General features: G+C 31.1%; 2 protein-coding genes across 6 annotated transcripts in view; both read left to right on the forward strand.

Annotated features, from left to right (window-relative positions):
• The window catches only part of LOC145303651 (uncharacterized), a 637,407-nt gene that overhangs the window by 54,048 nt on the left and 564,602 nt on the right, over window positions 1-18,757 (forward strand). The window lies entirely within an intron of this gene.
• LOC145303646 (histone H2B-like) lies at window positions 1,115-1,847 on the forward strand. Its single transcript, XM_080145202.1, has one exon. It carries the CDS (start codon window positions 1,207-1,209, stop codon window positions 1,576-1,578), a length of 372 nt encoding a protein of 123 aa, XP_080001328.1. The 5' UTR covers window positions 1,115-1,206; the 3' UTR covers window positions 1,579-1,847.

Consider the following 18,757-nt stretch of genomic DNA (forward strand, 5'->3'; position numbering starts at 1 on the left):
ATCACTGATGAACTTCATCAGTGGATATTTACCTATAAGTATGGCCAACCAACCACTTATAATTCAGTAGCTGTATTTTTTTTTTTCTTCAAAGATAATCAATTATAATAAACAGAACGACTCATAGAAATCTATCTATATTCTTTCTTCATTTTAATATACTTTCATAGAAATGTTTCTGTTATGTCAAAAAAAAAAAAAAAAAAAAAAAAAACGTCACAAGTGTCACGCTCACATGAATTCCATAGCTAATGCAACACACTGACCCAACGGGTCACGGGTAGTCTAGTATAAGTTATTTTTCTACCTAACTGGATATGTTTTTAGTGTTTTTATTTAATGTAGCATTTTTTTTTTTTTTTCATTTTAAGTATTATAAATTTCACTCACATGCTGGAGAAATGTTTCATAATTTTCCATCCCGTTGTCAATTGTCATATGGTACGCCTCCCGATAACTTGCTTCGTCAACATGGGACAATTTCATATCTCCCGAAGACACTTCCGTATTTAGAAAAACAAAAACAAAACAAAACAAAAAAAATGGGTGACCGATTTACCAGAACGTTGTAACTAAAAAGTGAGCACCCCTTTCAAATGTCGAAATGATTTTTTTTTTTTCAATTTATTTTCATAATCTGGTTAATTAGTGTCCAATCAATTATAACCAAGTGAAAAAAAATTTTTTTTTTAAGTATAGAAATTACGCATGGGGGTGATGGTTGTACAATTCCGCCAAAATGTCTAAATATTGACTTTTCTGCTTTTTGTTTTTTATGATAATCTGGCAGATTAGTGTCTAATCCATGATAATTCGCTAAAAAATTTGTAAAAAAAAAAAAAAAAAAAGAAAGGAAAGGAAAAAATTATAAGGGAGGTGAGGTCCGCTCAATTTATAAATTTTAAGTTAAAATAAAAAATAAAAAATGCTCCCAAAACAGTCAAACGAAGAGAAGTCACAAATTCTCGCAATTGTGCGCACTTAAACTGGCGTGGGAGAAATATTTCGTAAATATTTAGAAATAGAATATAATGTTAGGATGTTACGTTCATACTTGCTGCTGATTGTGAAAACACATTTTTGTATTTTCTGACCAATCAGAATCGAGTATTGTGAAACGAGCGTTTTCCTACTGCTGGGAGCTACCATGTTTCATATAAAACCAATACGAAGTAAACAGCACAACGCATTTTGAGTGAAATAGACATGGCACCAGAAACAAGTTCTAAAGGCATTAAGAAGGCGGGCAAAGCCAAGGCTTCTCGTTCTTCTGATGGGAAGAAAAAGAAAAGAAAGAGGAAGGAAAGTTATTCCATCTACATTTATAAAGTGATGAAACAAGTCCATCCTGATACTGGAATTTCTAGTAAAGCTATGTCGATCATGAACAGTTTTGTGAACGATCTTTTTGAAAGAATCGCAAATGAATCCAGCCGTTTGGCCCATTACAACAAGAGGTCAACTATTAGTAGCCGTGAAGTCCAGACTGCTGTTCGTCTCCTTCTCCCCGGTGAGTTGGCCAAACACGCTGTCTCCGAAGGAACCAAAGCTGTCACCAAATACACCAGCGCCAAGTAAAAAGAATCAGAGCAAATCTGAGACAAAAAACAAAAACTGACCTGTTTTTAGGGCCAGATATTTTTTTACGATTTGTTTTTATGTAAGAGAAAAAAAATCATAAAACAATGTTTACGTGTAAAAAAAGAAATCAAGTGTTTTGTAAAATCATTTGTTTTGAACACGTTCATTAAAAAAATTTAATATCAAATCATTTTAATTTGCATCCAGTAAAAGCGTATCAATAAATGTCTGATTTCTAAATTAAAATTAATTTCCATTCAACAAAATACATATTTGTCTTGTTTACTGTTGTCTTCCCTACACCTTGACCAGTTTATTCTTCAAAAATCTTGAGTTGAAGTTAGCCTTAAAAAATGGGGATTTAATACTATATAATTTCCTAGTTTATGTTAAAAAATCCTAGTTTTATTAATTGTACGGGAGTGTCTCCCCCCCCCCCCGTTGGCCCTGTAAGATTCATGAAGTTTTTAAAACCACCACAAAAAATTATACTTAACTACATGAAACTAATAACTCGAATTTACATTGTTGTTACAAGTAGATTTTTTCCTAATGTTAATTTTAAGCATCAATTTATATATATATATATATATAAAATGCAACCATTCGTTATCGAATTTTATCATGCTAATATAGAAATAAAACATTTTAACAATAGGTTAAATACGAATCATGCCTCAAAATACAAATTTGGATTATACATATGTTAACTAGGAAATTACTAAGCCCCCACCGAATTCTATATCGAACTTGGGGGTTGTATTACTGTACACAGATTCGAAAAAGTCAAAAAACAAATATATAGCAAATATTATCAAAGGCAAAATAAATTACTTTTCTACCTAACTGGATGTTTTCAGTGTTTTTATTTAATGTAACATGTTTATTCAGCTAGAAAAACATAACTGTGTTTACCGATCTATTGGAAAATTAAAAATGGCGCCCGACTCTCTTTAACAGTAAGTTTGGGAAAAGGTGCTATAAATATAAAACTAGACAAAATACTGTTAGAAACTCACTCAATATATATTACCGTGACATAGATTGACATATATTCGGTGTTTTTTTTTTTAATAGTATTTTGTCTAGTGTATTATTTATAAGACCTTTTCCTGAACTTACCGTGTTAAAGAGAGAGTCGGCCGCCATTTTGAATTTTCAAATACATCGGTAAACAATGCGTGTTTTTCGAGCTGAATAAACATGTTCCATTGAATAAAAACACGAAAAATATATCCAGTTTTGTAGAAAAGTAACTTATCTTGCTTTTGATAACATTTATTTGTTATATATTTGTTTTTGACAACTTTTTCGAATATATGTGTACAGTAATACAAAACCCCGAACTTGTATCACTAAAATACTTGTTGAGAAGCACAAACATTTAGACGTAGTTTTGTAATTAATATGAAAAAAAAAAAATGTATTTGATACTAAATATAGAAAACTGAACGGTAGAGAAGACATTACAGTTAAAAGAAAATACACGTATGTTGTTTCACAATACTATCGACTAAATATTGATTTTCAAATTGTATAAGAACTATTTTCCCCAGTAATAATCTGCCTTAACTTTTTAATTTAAAGATTTTGTGTGCAATGTTTTTTTTTTTTTTTTTTTTTTTTTTTTTTTTTAATCAATATGTAATGCTTAATCAATATTCGAAGAAAATGTTTTTACAACAATTAGATAACGAATTGCTATTTCAGTCACGTAACTTAGGAGTTTCTAATCAACTGGAGACATGGGTGCTAGTGCAGAGAGTGATCCGGCGGATCACTGATCGATCCGCCCTATTTCCAAGTTTAATTAAAGTTTTATATGTTTTTTTTTTATTCAATTGTATACAATAGGCACAAAACACCCTCCCTCCTCATGTTAAGAATGTCTTTTTAAATAATAACGTTATTATTTACGTCCTGATCACTCTCTGCACTAGTTCAGAGACATGCATTTAGTCTTATTTTTAAATAAAAATGGCGACTATATTCTGCCGGTTTAGTTTTTATTCCTACGTTATTCGATTATAACTTTTTTTTTTTTTTTTTTTTTTTTTTTTTTTACTTATGAAAATTGCCAGAAAAAATTTCTATTACGCAGGCGCTGCTATTTCTACTTCCGGAAAAAAAATTAGAAGTTAATGTTTCTTGTTTTCTCATTGGTCAATTAAAATAACATATGCCTTTGTGTTAAACGCCTTATGACTCAAAATAAAACTTCTCCCTGAAATTAAAAAAAAAATTATTTGCATTGAAGTTTTTGGCTTTGACACATTTAGCGGACCTGAAGAATCTTATTTCCCTCTCTATTTTTTTTTTTTTAATTTTCATCTGATTATTATCGAATCTACTAAATTAAAAAACAAACAAACAAACAAAAAAAGTCACTATTTGGGTTTGGGTGCTTCTTCAGTTTATAGCCGAAATTGAATTTTTTCCACGCACCTGCTAGTAAAATTTAAGGGATATATCATTATCTGGCCGAACGATTACTTCCGGAAAGGGAAATAATAAATTTATTATTAATTTATTATTTTACACGCATAGCCGAATTTATGTGGCGACAAAAGTTTGGAGACAGTCCGCTAAGAAGTATTTTAGAGTTGATTAAAGAACTGTACCCACTTCCCAGTTAAAAAAAAAAAAAAAAAAAAACACTTCCCCGTTAAAAAAAGACAAAAACAATAATTTAAATTAATTTGTTTAAAATTATTTATTTGTTCGAGAAAAAAAAAAACTATTTTATCAAATCCAATTTAAAATTATATTTTTTTACGCAAACTTTTCAATTAATGTTTTTACAATTATTTTGATAAATTTTTAAACCATTATGAACATGTCATTTCATTTTCTGTTTTTTAATTAAAAAAAAAAAATGATCCATGAAAAACTTTCCCGTTCTCATTAATTAAATAGAAACATTTCCAATTAATTACTCTTTTATTTATTTGCGTAAAACAAAATTATTTCCCTTTCCGGAAGTAATCGTTCGGCCAGATAATTGATATATCCCTTGTGCGTGGAAAAAATCAATTTCGGCAATAAACTGAAGAAGCACTTGGGTTTGTTTTACTGTACACAGATTCGAAAAAGTTGTCACAAAACAATATAACAAATAAATGTTATCAAAAGGCAGATAAGTTACTTTTTTACATAACTGGATGTTTTTAGTGTCTATTTAATGTAACATGTTTATTTAGCTCGAAAAGCATAGTGTTTACCGATGTATTGGAAAGTTAAAAATTGTCCCGCCCGACTCTCTCTTTAACACGGTAAGTTTGGGGAAAAGAGTTAAAAATAAACTAGACAAAATACTGTTAAAACCCACCGAATATGTGTCAGCCCATGTCACGGTAACCTATATTGAGCGCGTTTCTAACAGTATTTTGTCTAGTTTTTTTTTTTATTCCTTACTCCTTTTCCCAAACTTACCGTTTCAAAGAGAGAGAGAGGCGGGTGGGAGCACTGTTTTTCGAGCTGAATAAACATGTTAGATTAAATAAAAACATATCCAGTTATGTAGAAAAGTAACTTATTTTGCCTTTGATAATATTTATTTAGTTTTTTTTTTGTTTTTTTTTTCAATCTGTGTACAGTAATACAAGCCCAAATATTTAAACATTTGTAAGGGGTGCTCACTTTTTGATGCAACGTTCTCGTAAATTCATCATCCATCGACGTTTTTAGGTTAAATTTCGCAAATTTAGCCTTTTAAAGCATTTTAGCCTCTATTTTAATTTTTTTGGCACTTCTATACGACAGTGACATGAGTCAACTGAAACTAGTTATCAACCCCTGTTCTTTGAATGAGAAACGCCTTCTACTGGCTGGCCGTTCTGTGAACCTCAAATATAAACAAGTGTCTCCGAAAACGCAAAAATATATAATAACGAAATAAATAACACAAAATATAGGAAAAGCGAAACTTTTATAGATTTTTTAGAAGTACTTGTTCCCCCCCCCCCTGTAAGATTGTATGCATTATTTGTTTCATTTTTTTCCTCCTCACAAGATTGTATAAGCAAAATATAATTTAAAAAACATGAAACATTTATAGTTTTTGCATGAACTTTTATAGGCACCGCCAAAACTGGGGGGGCAGGTCAGTACTTTTTGACGGACCGTCTTTTTAAAAATCTACCAAAAATCAGGTAATTATCCGATCAATACGAAATTTTCAGCGATTATTAGGAGAAGAATGAACTTTATAACAGTGTACTTATTTTTCATAAACGATATTTATATATATATATATATTTTTGCTTACAAACCCCCCCCTTTGTTTTGAAGTGGGAACAAATATGCTTAAAATAATCATCTGAAACTGAACAAAACATATTGTGTTGTTGTAAGGGACAGAATTATAGATTAAAAAAAAAAAAAAAAAAAAATTGTTTGCATACCTTATTTTGACGTCTGAATATCAGAACTTCGATTGTGTTTAATTATCCCGCTTTTGAGTTTTGAAGTGTGAAATTCGGTGAATATGTTAAGTAAAATAATTAATTTAAGTTAAGCAAAACAAAACAAAAAAAATTTTTAATATTTATACGAAAAAAGCCATTTTAAAATTGTTGATAAATAAATTAATTTTTTTTTAGCGAGCCGAATAATGCATGACCATTATTAAACAGAGCATGCTTTGAATAATCGATACAAAAAAAAAAATTCGATAAATATTGTGCCCTTTGTGTTAAAAATAGCATCATTTTTTTCGATCTCGTTTGAAAACGTTTGCCGCCTTTCGACTACGGTGGACCAAACGCGCTGAAATAATTTTTTTTTATTCTGCTTTAAATTGCCCCTCCCCCCATTTTGGGGAGCCTGGCCCCCACACACATACACATTAAAAATCAAACTCATACAAATGGTCACCCATCTGGTACTGGCCAGCCTCAGCTTAATAATACATTGAAATTTTCGTCACTGAAAAATAAGTTTTTTTTGGCCTGTTTGGTCTTCCATAGTTTTCGTCTCAGCAAAAGAAAACGTAAACAGAGTCGATCTGAACTCTACGGCGACGCGAAATATCTGGTTACCTATATGAATAAGTGGAATTATTTGAAATTCAGGTACTTATATTATAATATTTTTGCATATTCTCTTAGAAAATCATCCTAAATCTTAGTTAGACAATAAATGAATAAATAAATTATTTCAAAAACCCTTTTTTTTTTAATATTTAAGTACGTTTTTTGTGCAAGACAAAAAATATCAATTGTTAACTTTTGGGGGAAATTTAACATTTAAAATTGAATTAAAAATAGTAGAAAAAGTTTTACATTATTCTGTTTTCTATATGATAAAATTCAGGGTTTTATCTTTCTGGAAAAAAAAAAGTTACTCAGAAATAATGGATTTTAATAAATGTAATTTAGTTTTAAAAAACAACAACAACTTCATTTTGCGGCCATTTTTGGCGGTGCCTAAACTTTTACAAAGGTACGAGTTATTGATCCCCCCCTTTTTTTTAATCGGCCGTTCTTGAAACTAAAATACACACTGTCGTTCAGAAGTGCCATAATTTTTTTTTTTTTTTAGATTATTTTAAAAGCGAAATTTGGCCTAAACACATCGAGTGGTTCTAAAATGGGTTATAGATTTCACTAGAATATTGCTTTAGAAACTGAGCACTCCCTCCAAAGATTTAAATATTGACTTAAAAGAACTTTTTTGATAATCTGGTAGATTAGTGTCTATTTAATCATAATGCACTGAGAAAAGTTTTCTCAGAAAACAGTAAAAGGAGAAGGGGGCAATATTCTCCAGGTCTGTCTAATATTTGTATATTTTTTAAAAATCCAATCCAATTTAGTAAATTGTTATTTATCTTTACATCGTTTCTTTCAATCAGTTATGTACATAAACTGAATTTTACAAAAATAAAACACATAATTTAAACTATAACCTGCGTCACCTGTGATTAGAGACTTTGGTTTTATTTTGTGCGGTTGCCTTTCGGCTGTTGTAACTACTTACCAAACTTTCCCAGCATAATTAAAAAAAAAAAAAAATCGGGATACGTGTTTTAATGTTTACATTTGTGATCTTTTAAAACAACACATTTCAGGTGAAAACATTACGTACTTATGTTTCATGGTAACATTAGTATAAATTCCGGCTATCGTATCAAGTGCTATCCCTCTGGCGAAATACGCATCGGCTCCGATGTTATACGCACTTCGACTTAGGGAGCAATTATTATTTTTACAAGGAAAGAATTTTTGCCTGTGGCCTAGTGTTATTTATTTTGGCTTGAACTTTGCGCTTTGCTAATAATTTTGTTATTATTTTTTCTGTTTTTTTTTGGGGGGGGGAGATTATAGTTATAGGTAATTATTAACAGGAAAATTGGTGCAAGTCCAATTTAGCACTTGTGGCGATAAACAAAAAGCTTTAGCGATCGAAACACAGTGAAACGTTATTTGGTGCTAGTGCACTTATTGATCCGCACTATTTTTAAATAATATTTGTAAGTTTAATTAAATTTTTATGATACCTGTTTTTATTAAATTGTTAGGTGAAAGTACAGAATAGGTATACAACTCCCTCCTGTTCCCATGTTAAGAATAGCTTTCTAAATAATGTCATTATTTCAGCACAGCTCAATAAGTGCATGATGACCTTTTATTTTCTTGAATAAAATAAAAACTACTCAACAACTACTGTTTTTGTTTTAATAATTATTTTTTATTCAAAAACAAAAAATAAAAATTTCAATTGTGTAAAAAACATGTTTTTTTCCTAAAGCTCATTAGGGATTTTTTTAATTACCATATTTTTCATGCACATGCTCTAAAAATGTTTCAAAATTATCTTATATTTTTTCACTTTTCATGTTATACATGGTCTCATCGACATGAGACAATTTCATTTCTACTACTGATGCCGATATGTATTTCAAAAAATCATATAACAAAATAATTCGCAAAGTTCAAAGCAAAATAAAAAATATCCATCCAAAAAAAACAAAACAAACAATCCGAACAAGTTAAAATAAAAATAGTCAGTAAAATAAGAAAAACTAGGCGCTCCCGAAGTCGAACTGCGTACAATATTGGAGCCGATGCGTATTTCGCTAGAGGGTTAACACTCGTGTACGTCCGCAAAAAATAATGGCACTTCTACAGTTTAGAGACGTCGGGTTTGTATTACTGTACACATAGATTCGAAAAAGTTGTCAAAAAACAAATATATAACAAATAAATGTTATCAAAGGCAAGATAAGTTACTTTTCTACCTAACTGGATATATTTTTCGTGTTTTTATTCAATGTAACAAGTAACATGCTTATTAAGCTCGAAAAACATAGTGTTTTGTTTACCGATGTATTGGAAAATTCAAGATGGCGCCTCAATCCCTCTTTAACACGGTAAGTTTGGGAAAAGGTGTTATAAATAAAAAACTAGACAAAATACTATTAAAAACCCGCCGAATATATGTCAACCTATGTCACGGTACATAGTAACATATATTGAGCGAGTTTTTCACAGTATTTTATCCAGTTTTTTTTATTTATAACATCTTTTCCCAAACTTACCGTGTTAAAGAGAGAGTCAGACGCCATCTTGAATGTTCCAATACATCGGTAAACACTATGGTTTTTGAGCTGAATAAACATGTTACATTGAATAAAAACACGAAAAATATATCCAGTTTGGTAGAAAAGTAACTTATCTTGCCTTTGATAACATTTATTTGTTATATATTTGTTTTTTGACAACTTTTTCGAATCTATGTGTACAGTAATACAAACCCGAGACGTCATTTTGTTTTTTTTTCGGGCACTTGTTAAAATCAGGGAGAAATCAGTATTTTAAACTATGACCGGACCGAAGTAGGAAATAAAAAACAAAAAAATTCCAAAATTATTTTATTAAAATTACATTTTCTTACGCAGACTTTTCAATAAATGGCTTTACAATTATATTTTGATAAATTTTTATACAATAAATGTTTTGGTTTTCAAACGGCGCTCTCGCCTAGTTTAAATAATTATGTCGTTTTCATTAATTAAATCGAAACATTTTCAAACAAACAATTGCGGATATGTTTTCTTTCACTTTCTTTATTTACTTTTTTCATAGTTCTTTCCGGAAGTAATTAATATCTAGTTTAATTTTTTGTTATTTATTTCCTACTTCGGTCATACTGATTTCTGCCTTCAATTCTAATGATAAGTGCCCGAAAAAAATGGCATCTCCATTCTCGGTGATAAACTGTAGAAGTACCAAAATAATTATTAAAACAAAAACAATCGTATTCTCGTCGATAAGTATTTTTCGAGCTGAATAAACATGTTACATTAAATATAAACACTAAAAACATACCCAGTTAGGTAGAAAAGTAACTTATCTTGACTTTGATAACATTTATTTGTTCTATATTTTGTGACAACTTTTTCGAATCTATGTGTACAGTAAAACAACCCCATTTTTTTTATCTTTTTATTCAAGAAAATAAAAGGTACTGAGGTATTTTTTCAGATTAGGTTCACCGCCACAATTTTCTTTTAAATGACGACTTTTAAAGGTTTTCGACTATGCTGAATACGAAAATCGCATTGAATTTTTGCAGAAATAAGTAGTTATCGAGATATAAAAAGTTATATTGTGCATTGTATTCTTTGGCAGCCATTCTACTCATGACTGATACCTACCGGAAACACTTTTCTGTGAGTGATCCCCCCCCCCACACCTTCACTTAGCGGGAAAATCCACTTTTCTGAAGCTGAGAACCCCCCCCCCAAAAAAAAACAATGGTGCCCGCAAAACTCATCTCTGGAAGACTTGTCCCTTCTTGCTAGGTAGGAAAACTGGTCCCTTGTTTATTCGAGAAGAGACTAGTTTTCCTACCTAGCAAATGGGGACGAGTTTTCCTAAATTAAAAATAAATTGGTCATTTTTATACATTTGGTCCAACAGGACAATTTTTTAAATTTTCAGAACATTATCCCCACCCCTCTCCATGTTGGGTTTGTATTACTGTACACAGATTCGAAAAAGTTGTCAAAACAACAAATATATAACAAATAAATGTTATCAAAGGCAAGATAAGTTACTTTTCTGCCAAACTGGATATATTTTTTGTGTTTTTATTCAATGTAACATATTTATTCAGCTCGAAAAACATACAGTGTTTACCGATGTATCCGAAAATTCAAGATGGCGTCTCACACCCTCTTTAACACCGTAAGTATGAAAAAAGGTGTTATAAATAAAAAAAACTATACAAAATACTATTAAAAACCCGCTGAATATATGTCAATCTATGTCACGGTAACATATATTGAGCGAGTTTTTAACAGTATTTTATCCGGTTTTTTATTTATAACATCTTTTCCCACACTTACCGTGTTAAAGAGAGAGTCAGACGCCATCTTGAATGTTCCAATACATCCGTAAACACTGTATGGTTTTCGAGCTGAATAAACATGTTACATTGAATAAAAACACGAAAAATATATCCAGTTTGGTAGAAAAGTAACTTATCTTGCCTTTGATAACATTTATTTGTTATATATTTGTTTTTTGACAACTTTTTCGAATCTATGTGTACAGTAATACAAACCGAACATCACATTTAAACTTTTCACGGACTCCGGGTATTAAAATATCTTGGTCAAATAAACGGGCAAATAAGTAACAGACAAGATTTTTTTTTTTTTTCCGAACAGAAAAATGCGTAAGAAACCAAAAATAAATGAATTAACAAATAAAAAAATTGGTGAAAATACCCATGATAATAATTTTTAAAAATTATCGTATACCAAAAAAAATCACCTAAATTGTTCCAGTTGTTTTATTTATAAAGAAAATCAAATTTTTACGGCTAGATGCCAATCAACGATCGTTATTTTGCAGAACAAGGGAGATAATTCCAACTTTTACGAGATTTTAGAAAGCCATTATTTAGGAGCGGCTACAAATTCTCGTTAATAGCTTTAAAATTATTTTCTTCATAAAAATAAAACTACTCGATCAATCTATATGGTTTTTGGTTTATGTACATTATAAAGATTTTTCTTTATTTTTGCTTTCATGGTGAGAGGAGTTATGGATTAGCACCTTGTTCCTTATTAAGTTTACAAGTGCTGTTATTAAGAAGACAGCGAGAGAGAAAAAAAACGAACTAGTGCTATCTCATCTACACAACGAGATTCAGGTTACCTATGTGAGAAGCTGCAATCTAGATAATCTGCTGGGATCAAAGAATTGATCCCTCGCGTTCTACTTATGTAAGCATGCTCATTTAATTTATAACTTGGAGTAATCACATGGTCAAACAAAGTAATGTGATAAAAAATATATATAAGCGATAAAAATGGTTTTATGTTTTTTTGTAAATGAGGAACATTTTGGAGTTAAAACCAATATCTAATAACGTATTAATAGGGGGGGAAAAAGACATTTTAATAACCTTTTTGTCTCCAAAACAAAAAGGTAAACAAAAACCTGGATCGGAAACCATGACTACTGAAACAAACTAAAGTCTTGTACTGAATTATAAAAATAATTTATAAAATTTCTTGATTTCACAACTTTTGTTATCTCAATAAAAATTAAAGTATGTATAAAATATTGTTTTACAAGACTTTTTATGAATAATTTCTATAAAAACAACTTTTATTTTTTTTTTACATTTCCTGTGTTTATATCAATTATAATTTTTTTTTATACACAATATTTCAGTAATAAAAAAAAAGAAATGTAGGGGACTAGGATATATAAATACCCCAATCCCGTTACAAAAGAATAATGAAACGAATGGGAATTGAAGGAAACAAAGACTCAAGTAATGGATAAGATAAACGTCGTTTATTTGCTGTTGAAAGAAATGAACATTTTAGTTATAACATGTCCGCGCGTATGTAACCAATGTCCGTTGCAGGACTGGTGTTGTAGCAAGAACAGGAAATGTGTTTTCATCTCAAGTTTGGGTCATTATTGTTTGTTCGCGCGTGGGAATTGAAGTGAGTGTTGTAGTGGAAATGAGAATCCAGCGTGTAGGCAAGGAAGAGGATATTAGAGTTGTCATCAGTTAGTAGTCAGCTACGCGAAGGTGTTCTTAGTGGCTAGTAGTAGATGGGGAGAGAAAGAGTGAGAATGTATACATACAGTCATTAGCTCGTGCCCCATACATAGTAGGAAGTGGGCGTGAGGTGCGCGTGCGCCGAAACGGCGGCGGCTTGTTCGCCCAACCTCTCTAGTTGAGAGTTGGTCCTAAAAAGAGGATTAGAAACAACTTGTCTCCATGTTTTATACTCGCTTCTGGAGTGTCTTTTGCGCATGTGTATTTCCTTAGAAAGCGGAAGTGACGTCGTCCATGTGTGTGTTCGTGTTCGCGTGTGTGAGTACATGTGTATACGTAAGCGTGTGTGTATATATATGTGAATGTGAGTGTATGTACGCGAACGTGAATGTGTACATGTGTGGACGTGGGCGCGTATGTTTGTGTGCGCGTATGTATATGACAGCTTGAAATATGAATGTGCGTTTTGTGTGAGACTTGGAAAGGGCTCGTACAGAAATCTAAACATTTATTACATAAGATTTTTTTCAACACTTAATTGTATTATGTCAATTATAAATAAAGTTTGTGTTCTGGGTTAATGAAAGTGCTTGTTTCGTTTCAGTAACTCTGCTCCATTTTTACATAAGGCAGTACTTCCGATCTTTTAGATTTGATTTTGTAAACATTCTACTTGATTCTTGTAGCATATTTACACATTTCAAACATATTTTTCTTCTAATTACATGCATAGATTATATAAATAAACAGTAAATGTGAGTGTCTGTCTGTGTGTAAGTATTTAACCAATAAACTCTTAAACTACCGGTCACATAACACTGAAATTAACAGGAAATAGTAAGCATACAATAAGAATGGTTTATAACGACTAAAATCTTTGTTTGGATGGATGAATAACACATACAGAAATATGTCAGCAAGCTGAAATGCAAAATGTTAATTTCAACTTGCCGACATATTTGTATTACTTTTGTGCGTGTGCAAATTCATTCATAGCTTCAAGTGGTTCAATTAAAAATTTTTCTGATCTATCTGGTGATAGCTCAAATAGTTGTGAATGCGGCTGAAGTGCAAAATGTTTTTGTTTTGATTCTAGTTGATGTCACCCAAGTTATTTATTTATTTTTTTTTTACTTTTGAAATCAGTACTATATATTAGGCACAATGTAATATTCAATGGAGAATTGTTTCTGTAATAATAAATATGAAATCTGCATGAATTAAAATATATTTAAGTGTATTTTACAATTGGGCAAAAGTAATAATTAAATGGTTCCTCATTTAATAATATTTTTACAAAAAAAAAAAGAAACAAACAAAAAAAAACATTTTTGTCACCATTTTTGTACCAGTCTATATGATTCAGCTCTTCAACATTGATTATTAAATACGAAGAGAGTTGTAGAAAATATATAAATATAGTATATATAATATACTTGTACATAATGTCAAAAATAACTGATATTTTTTGTATCTTTCATGACTACATGTTTGCTTATTGGTTGATGTCCTCTGATGTGTCGTTAATGAGAAAAGCTAAAAGTTATTAAAACACAATATATATTTCTTTGCAATGTTGGAACATGTAGCTGATAGCTTCCAAGGTGTATACAAAATCAAGTCAGAGCTGCTGCCTGAGCCGATATGATGTGAAACCTGAAATCAGCAATGAAGGCAGTAAATCAATCCAGAACACCCTTGAGGCACCTGAAGATTGTATTTCACGATGCACAATATAATTCATATTCTTGGAATCGTGTAATTACTAAATTATCTAGAAAGGTGAATTATCTCTTGCAATCATAGGTTAGTTGAATTTGTTTGTAAAACAAGATTTTTCATAAACGTAACCCATTTTAAGATTAATAAATATTAATGATATTAATATTTATTAATGATATCATTCTGTAGTTTTCCGAGTTAATAAAAAATAGAATGTTTCAAAATCATCTAAGGATAATTCTAGATTTTCTCCAGAATATGTGGTTCGGTGAAGAAAACCATCAGATTTTGTTAGCAGTCTTGTGTGTCTGAGTTTTTAGATAAGGATTGATAATTTGGATTATTTGGACTACTATTTTCATTGTGAATGTTATTTGCACCAATGCTTCTGTTGATATAATCTGCGATCTTTTTCAAATGTATCTTGTTGAACTCTGGAATCTGTACATAATTTTGGATGATAAACTTTATTTAATCCACAGGAGTAGCATGTTCTCGTCCATGACAGGATAGAAGCGTTTATTAATTCGCAATTGTATTCTTAGTATAGCCTGCAGTGAGGATTGAATCTTATCCCACCAGAAGAGTATTACTTAAAACTGAATGGTGCTAGTGCATTATTGATTCACGCTATTTTTAAAAAAGTTATTTTCAAGTTTAATTAAAGTTTTACGATATCCATTTTTATTAAATTGTTAGGTGAATGTACAGAATAGGTACACAACACCCCTCCATCACCATGTTAAGAATGGCTTTCTAAATAATATTTAAGCACGGATCAATAAGTGCATGAGTACCAACTGAATTTTTACTTTATCTCTTATGCTGCGTGTCATTGCGGAAAGATTGCCTGAATTCAACAAGATACACTTGAAGGTCAGAGGTTACACACACACAATTTTGCCATCAGCACATCTTTAGAACATATTTGGTAAAATATTTTATTTATATTAAATGAAAGATGAGGAATAAAAGTTATAACTTTATAATATCATCAGAAATATAAATCATCATATTTATACAATGATGATAATATCATTCATAATAATAATATAATTTATAATAATAAAATATCACCAGAATGAGGAAAAGTAAAAGGGAAAAATAAGAAACCTCTTTAGGCCATCGCATTTCAAAGCTAAATGCGTCTCATCAGAAGAGTCAGATGCTTTGTTACAGATATATTCTTTGATAACATAATTCAGACTATTGTTTTCATCTTGAACATTATTCTCACAACATTTGGTCGATTTAACCTCCAACCTTCATGTGTATCATGTCGAACTTAGGAATTTTTCAGTCAAACTATTGTTACCTTTGGAGCACAGAGTGGAGCAAATGCTAGTGTGATTACAAAATATTAAGAATAGATGGATAACATTCAGGGAACTTCTTTCATTACTAACCAGCAGAGCGTTACCACTGTCAACAAAGAGTGATGTACACAGTGTGATGTATGGAAATGAAAACTGGCCAGTGAGGGTTGAAGACAGGCGTTGCATGGAGAGAAATGGTAATGACTCAATGGATGTATAATGTAAGTTTTAAAGAGAGGTTTGGTTAAGATGACCTCGGAGGAAAAGTAAATCTGGGCAGTATGTGGAGATGTGTACAGAAAAGGAAACTTTGATGGTATGGCCACGTTAAAAGAACGGATACAATTCTTGGGTTAGTAGATGCAGAAGAGTTGAACTAGCAGATTCAGTTCACAGAGGAAGACCAAAGAAAACATGGGAGGAAATGATAAAATTGAACTTGTGGGAAAGAAGGATAAATGAAGACCTGGCCAGAGATAGGTTAGTTTGGAAATCAATTTCTTAAAACATGCTCACATGTAAAATAGACATGGAATGTAATATGATGGTGATGATGAATAATAATGTCTTCTTGAATGAGATGATCATGAACCATTTGAGACTTTACAAGTTGATGGTGAACCCCTGAACAGTAAGTTTTTATGGTCAGTGATAAAATAGTGTATGATTTTCAAGTGGTTGTGTGATCAGTGTCATGTGATACCAATCTCACTCTCTCTATACATATATATATTCCAGTGGGACGGATAGCTGGATTTCTGTGCCCCTGATGGACAGAAAGGCCTTAACTTGATAGTCTATTTGTGATACTATCAATGTTTTCCTTCCCAAGTGTTAAGAATTTAAAAGAAAAAAATAGGGAAAGAATACAACAAAAACAATTAAAAAATAAGTTTATCAGCAGAAGAAAGGTATAGAAACTTGTTCACCAAGGTAGACAAAAGAAAGCTGAAATGAGATTGTTGGTAAAGGTGTGGTGGTGAACAGGAACAAAAGATTGGTCAGTAAATCTTTTAGGTTAGTTTTAGTTGTGATAATAAAGTTTGCAACAGTTGACAACAGTTTCCAATTGGACACAATAGAATGCAGGCCATAGCTCAGAGGAGAAAATGGGGAAATGAATTAATCAACTGATGACAAAAAGACCTTGACAGACTTTTCCCACGACGGTGTCACACACGCAGCCAGAGCACTACTGACATCCACAGAGTGTGTTTTCCATGTTTCCTTTTGGGTTGTTTTATTTTTTTTTCATACTTGTGAGCCATTTGGGAGAGGTGACAACACAGACAGAAGAGAAAATGAAGAGAAGACCATAGAAACAGTTGTTGAACAGACATCACATGGTCTTACCACAAACTAATTATTCACTTTCTTTTCAACTCAGCTTGTTATACTTGAAAAATGCAATCTTTCGTTTTAGGTATGTAAAATCAAATATAGCAGCTTTCTAATTTTGTGAACTTGCATTTGGGTATATTTTAATATTCTGGATCAATGGAATGCCATTGCTAAACACATGTGTATAAATATTCTTATTAACTTGAAACTTTTCCCTTGCCTCAGCAACTAGCCGAGTAAAAAAAAAAATTCTTTTCATTGAGAAGCGAACATTTTTTTTTTGCAAAAAATAGAATAGTGAGACAGATTGCTGAAACAATCTTTCACTTGGTGATACAAGCACCAAAATTGAAATTTCTCGGGTTTGCTTCTGCAGCCATCTTGAAAACTGGCAGCCATCTTGAATTTTCAGATGGCTAATGTACTTTTCTTAAAATGAAAGTTCTGAACGTCATTTGTGCCCATTTTGATGCTTGTATTACTAAGTGAAAGATTCTTATGAAATACTGAGATAACCTGCCCCACTAGAAAGAAATCTTCATGAAAGGTGATTTGAATCAACATTGTCGACGAGAAAAAAATTTTCACGGACAAACTAGCGACTGGTTAATATAAAACCTTCACTGAATTCTGAAGTAGCGTTGTCAACAAATCAATTTGCCACCAAAATTTAGCAACAAGAAGAATCAATTTATGACCTTAAATTCCACTGGACCACTTGAAATTAAAATAAAAAATGGTTACAGCAATTCTACGAAAATTTAATTTGAACACAGTTACTGCAATGCCTCGTGTTCACAATGTGGATTTATTGAACTACTGTCATAAACATATTCAAAATCCTTACAACTTTACATTTCATCTACTGACAAAATGCAAATTCTAACACACAAACTTACCATCACCGACAGACAATTTCAAAAATAAAAGAAAAACTATTTTTTTGTGATTTCCTGCTGAAAATCAATCCATGTGAAAAAATATTGTAACAGTGATGTTGCAAACATCATCATCATCAGCAGCACAGTAGCAGTAGTGCAGCAGCAGCAGAAATAACAGGGAAGTGATGATGGCTAAGTAGTTAACAGCGCTGATAAATTTATGAAGAATTCTTGGTAAAAGTATTTCTCAAAAAAGTAGATGACTTAAATGGCATCAGCTAAAACCAAAACCAAAATTTAAGAAGAATTCTTGGTAAAATTATTTATTACAAGAAATGGAAATCTGTAACAATTAAACGACAGTCACTCGGATGTAAGCATGCCACGTAAAATAAATAAATAACACACATGCTATCCTATTAATATATAAATAACAATAATAGATAAGCTAGATTATGATAATTTGCAATAATGTTTGGAGTGCTTGTTTAGAATTACACTTATTTTGAAAAACCAATAGACAAAAAACGCAGAAAAATCATGGTGTATGTACCCATCACAGAACAAGGATGTCATATTCTGAAAATCACGTAAATTGATCAAGCATTTTTTTTTTTTTTAAAAGAAAATCAAATTTTATGATGTACCAGATGAGAGAGAAGCCAGTCACCATATTTGTTTAAGATGCATTTAAATTCAAGGGCAGACAACTCGATTCGATTAACGAGATTTCTCTATAAGAGATCATCAATGGCTACCAAAAATACTTAATCGCTAAAAATCATAAAATTTGATTTTTTTTTATTAAGAAAACAAAAAAAAAAAAAAAACTACTCAATGAATTTATGTGATTTTTGGAAAACAACATCTTCATTCCGTGAGGAG

Source organism: Euprymna scolopes, chromosome 19 (assembly GCF_053919585.1).
Source record: "Euprymna scolopes isolate OS-2025 chromosome 19, ASM5391958v1, whole genome shotgun sequence".
Taxonomy (NCBI): domain Eukaryota; kingdom Metazoa; phylum Mollusca; class Cephalopoda; order Sepiida; family Sepiolidae; genus Euprymna; species Euprymna scolopes.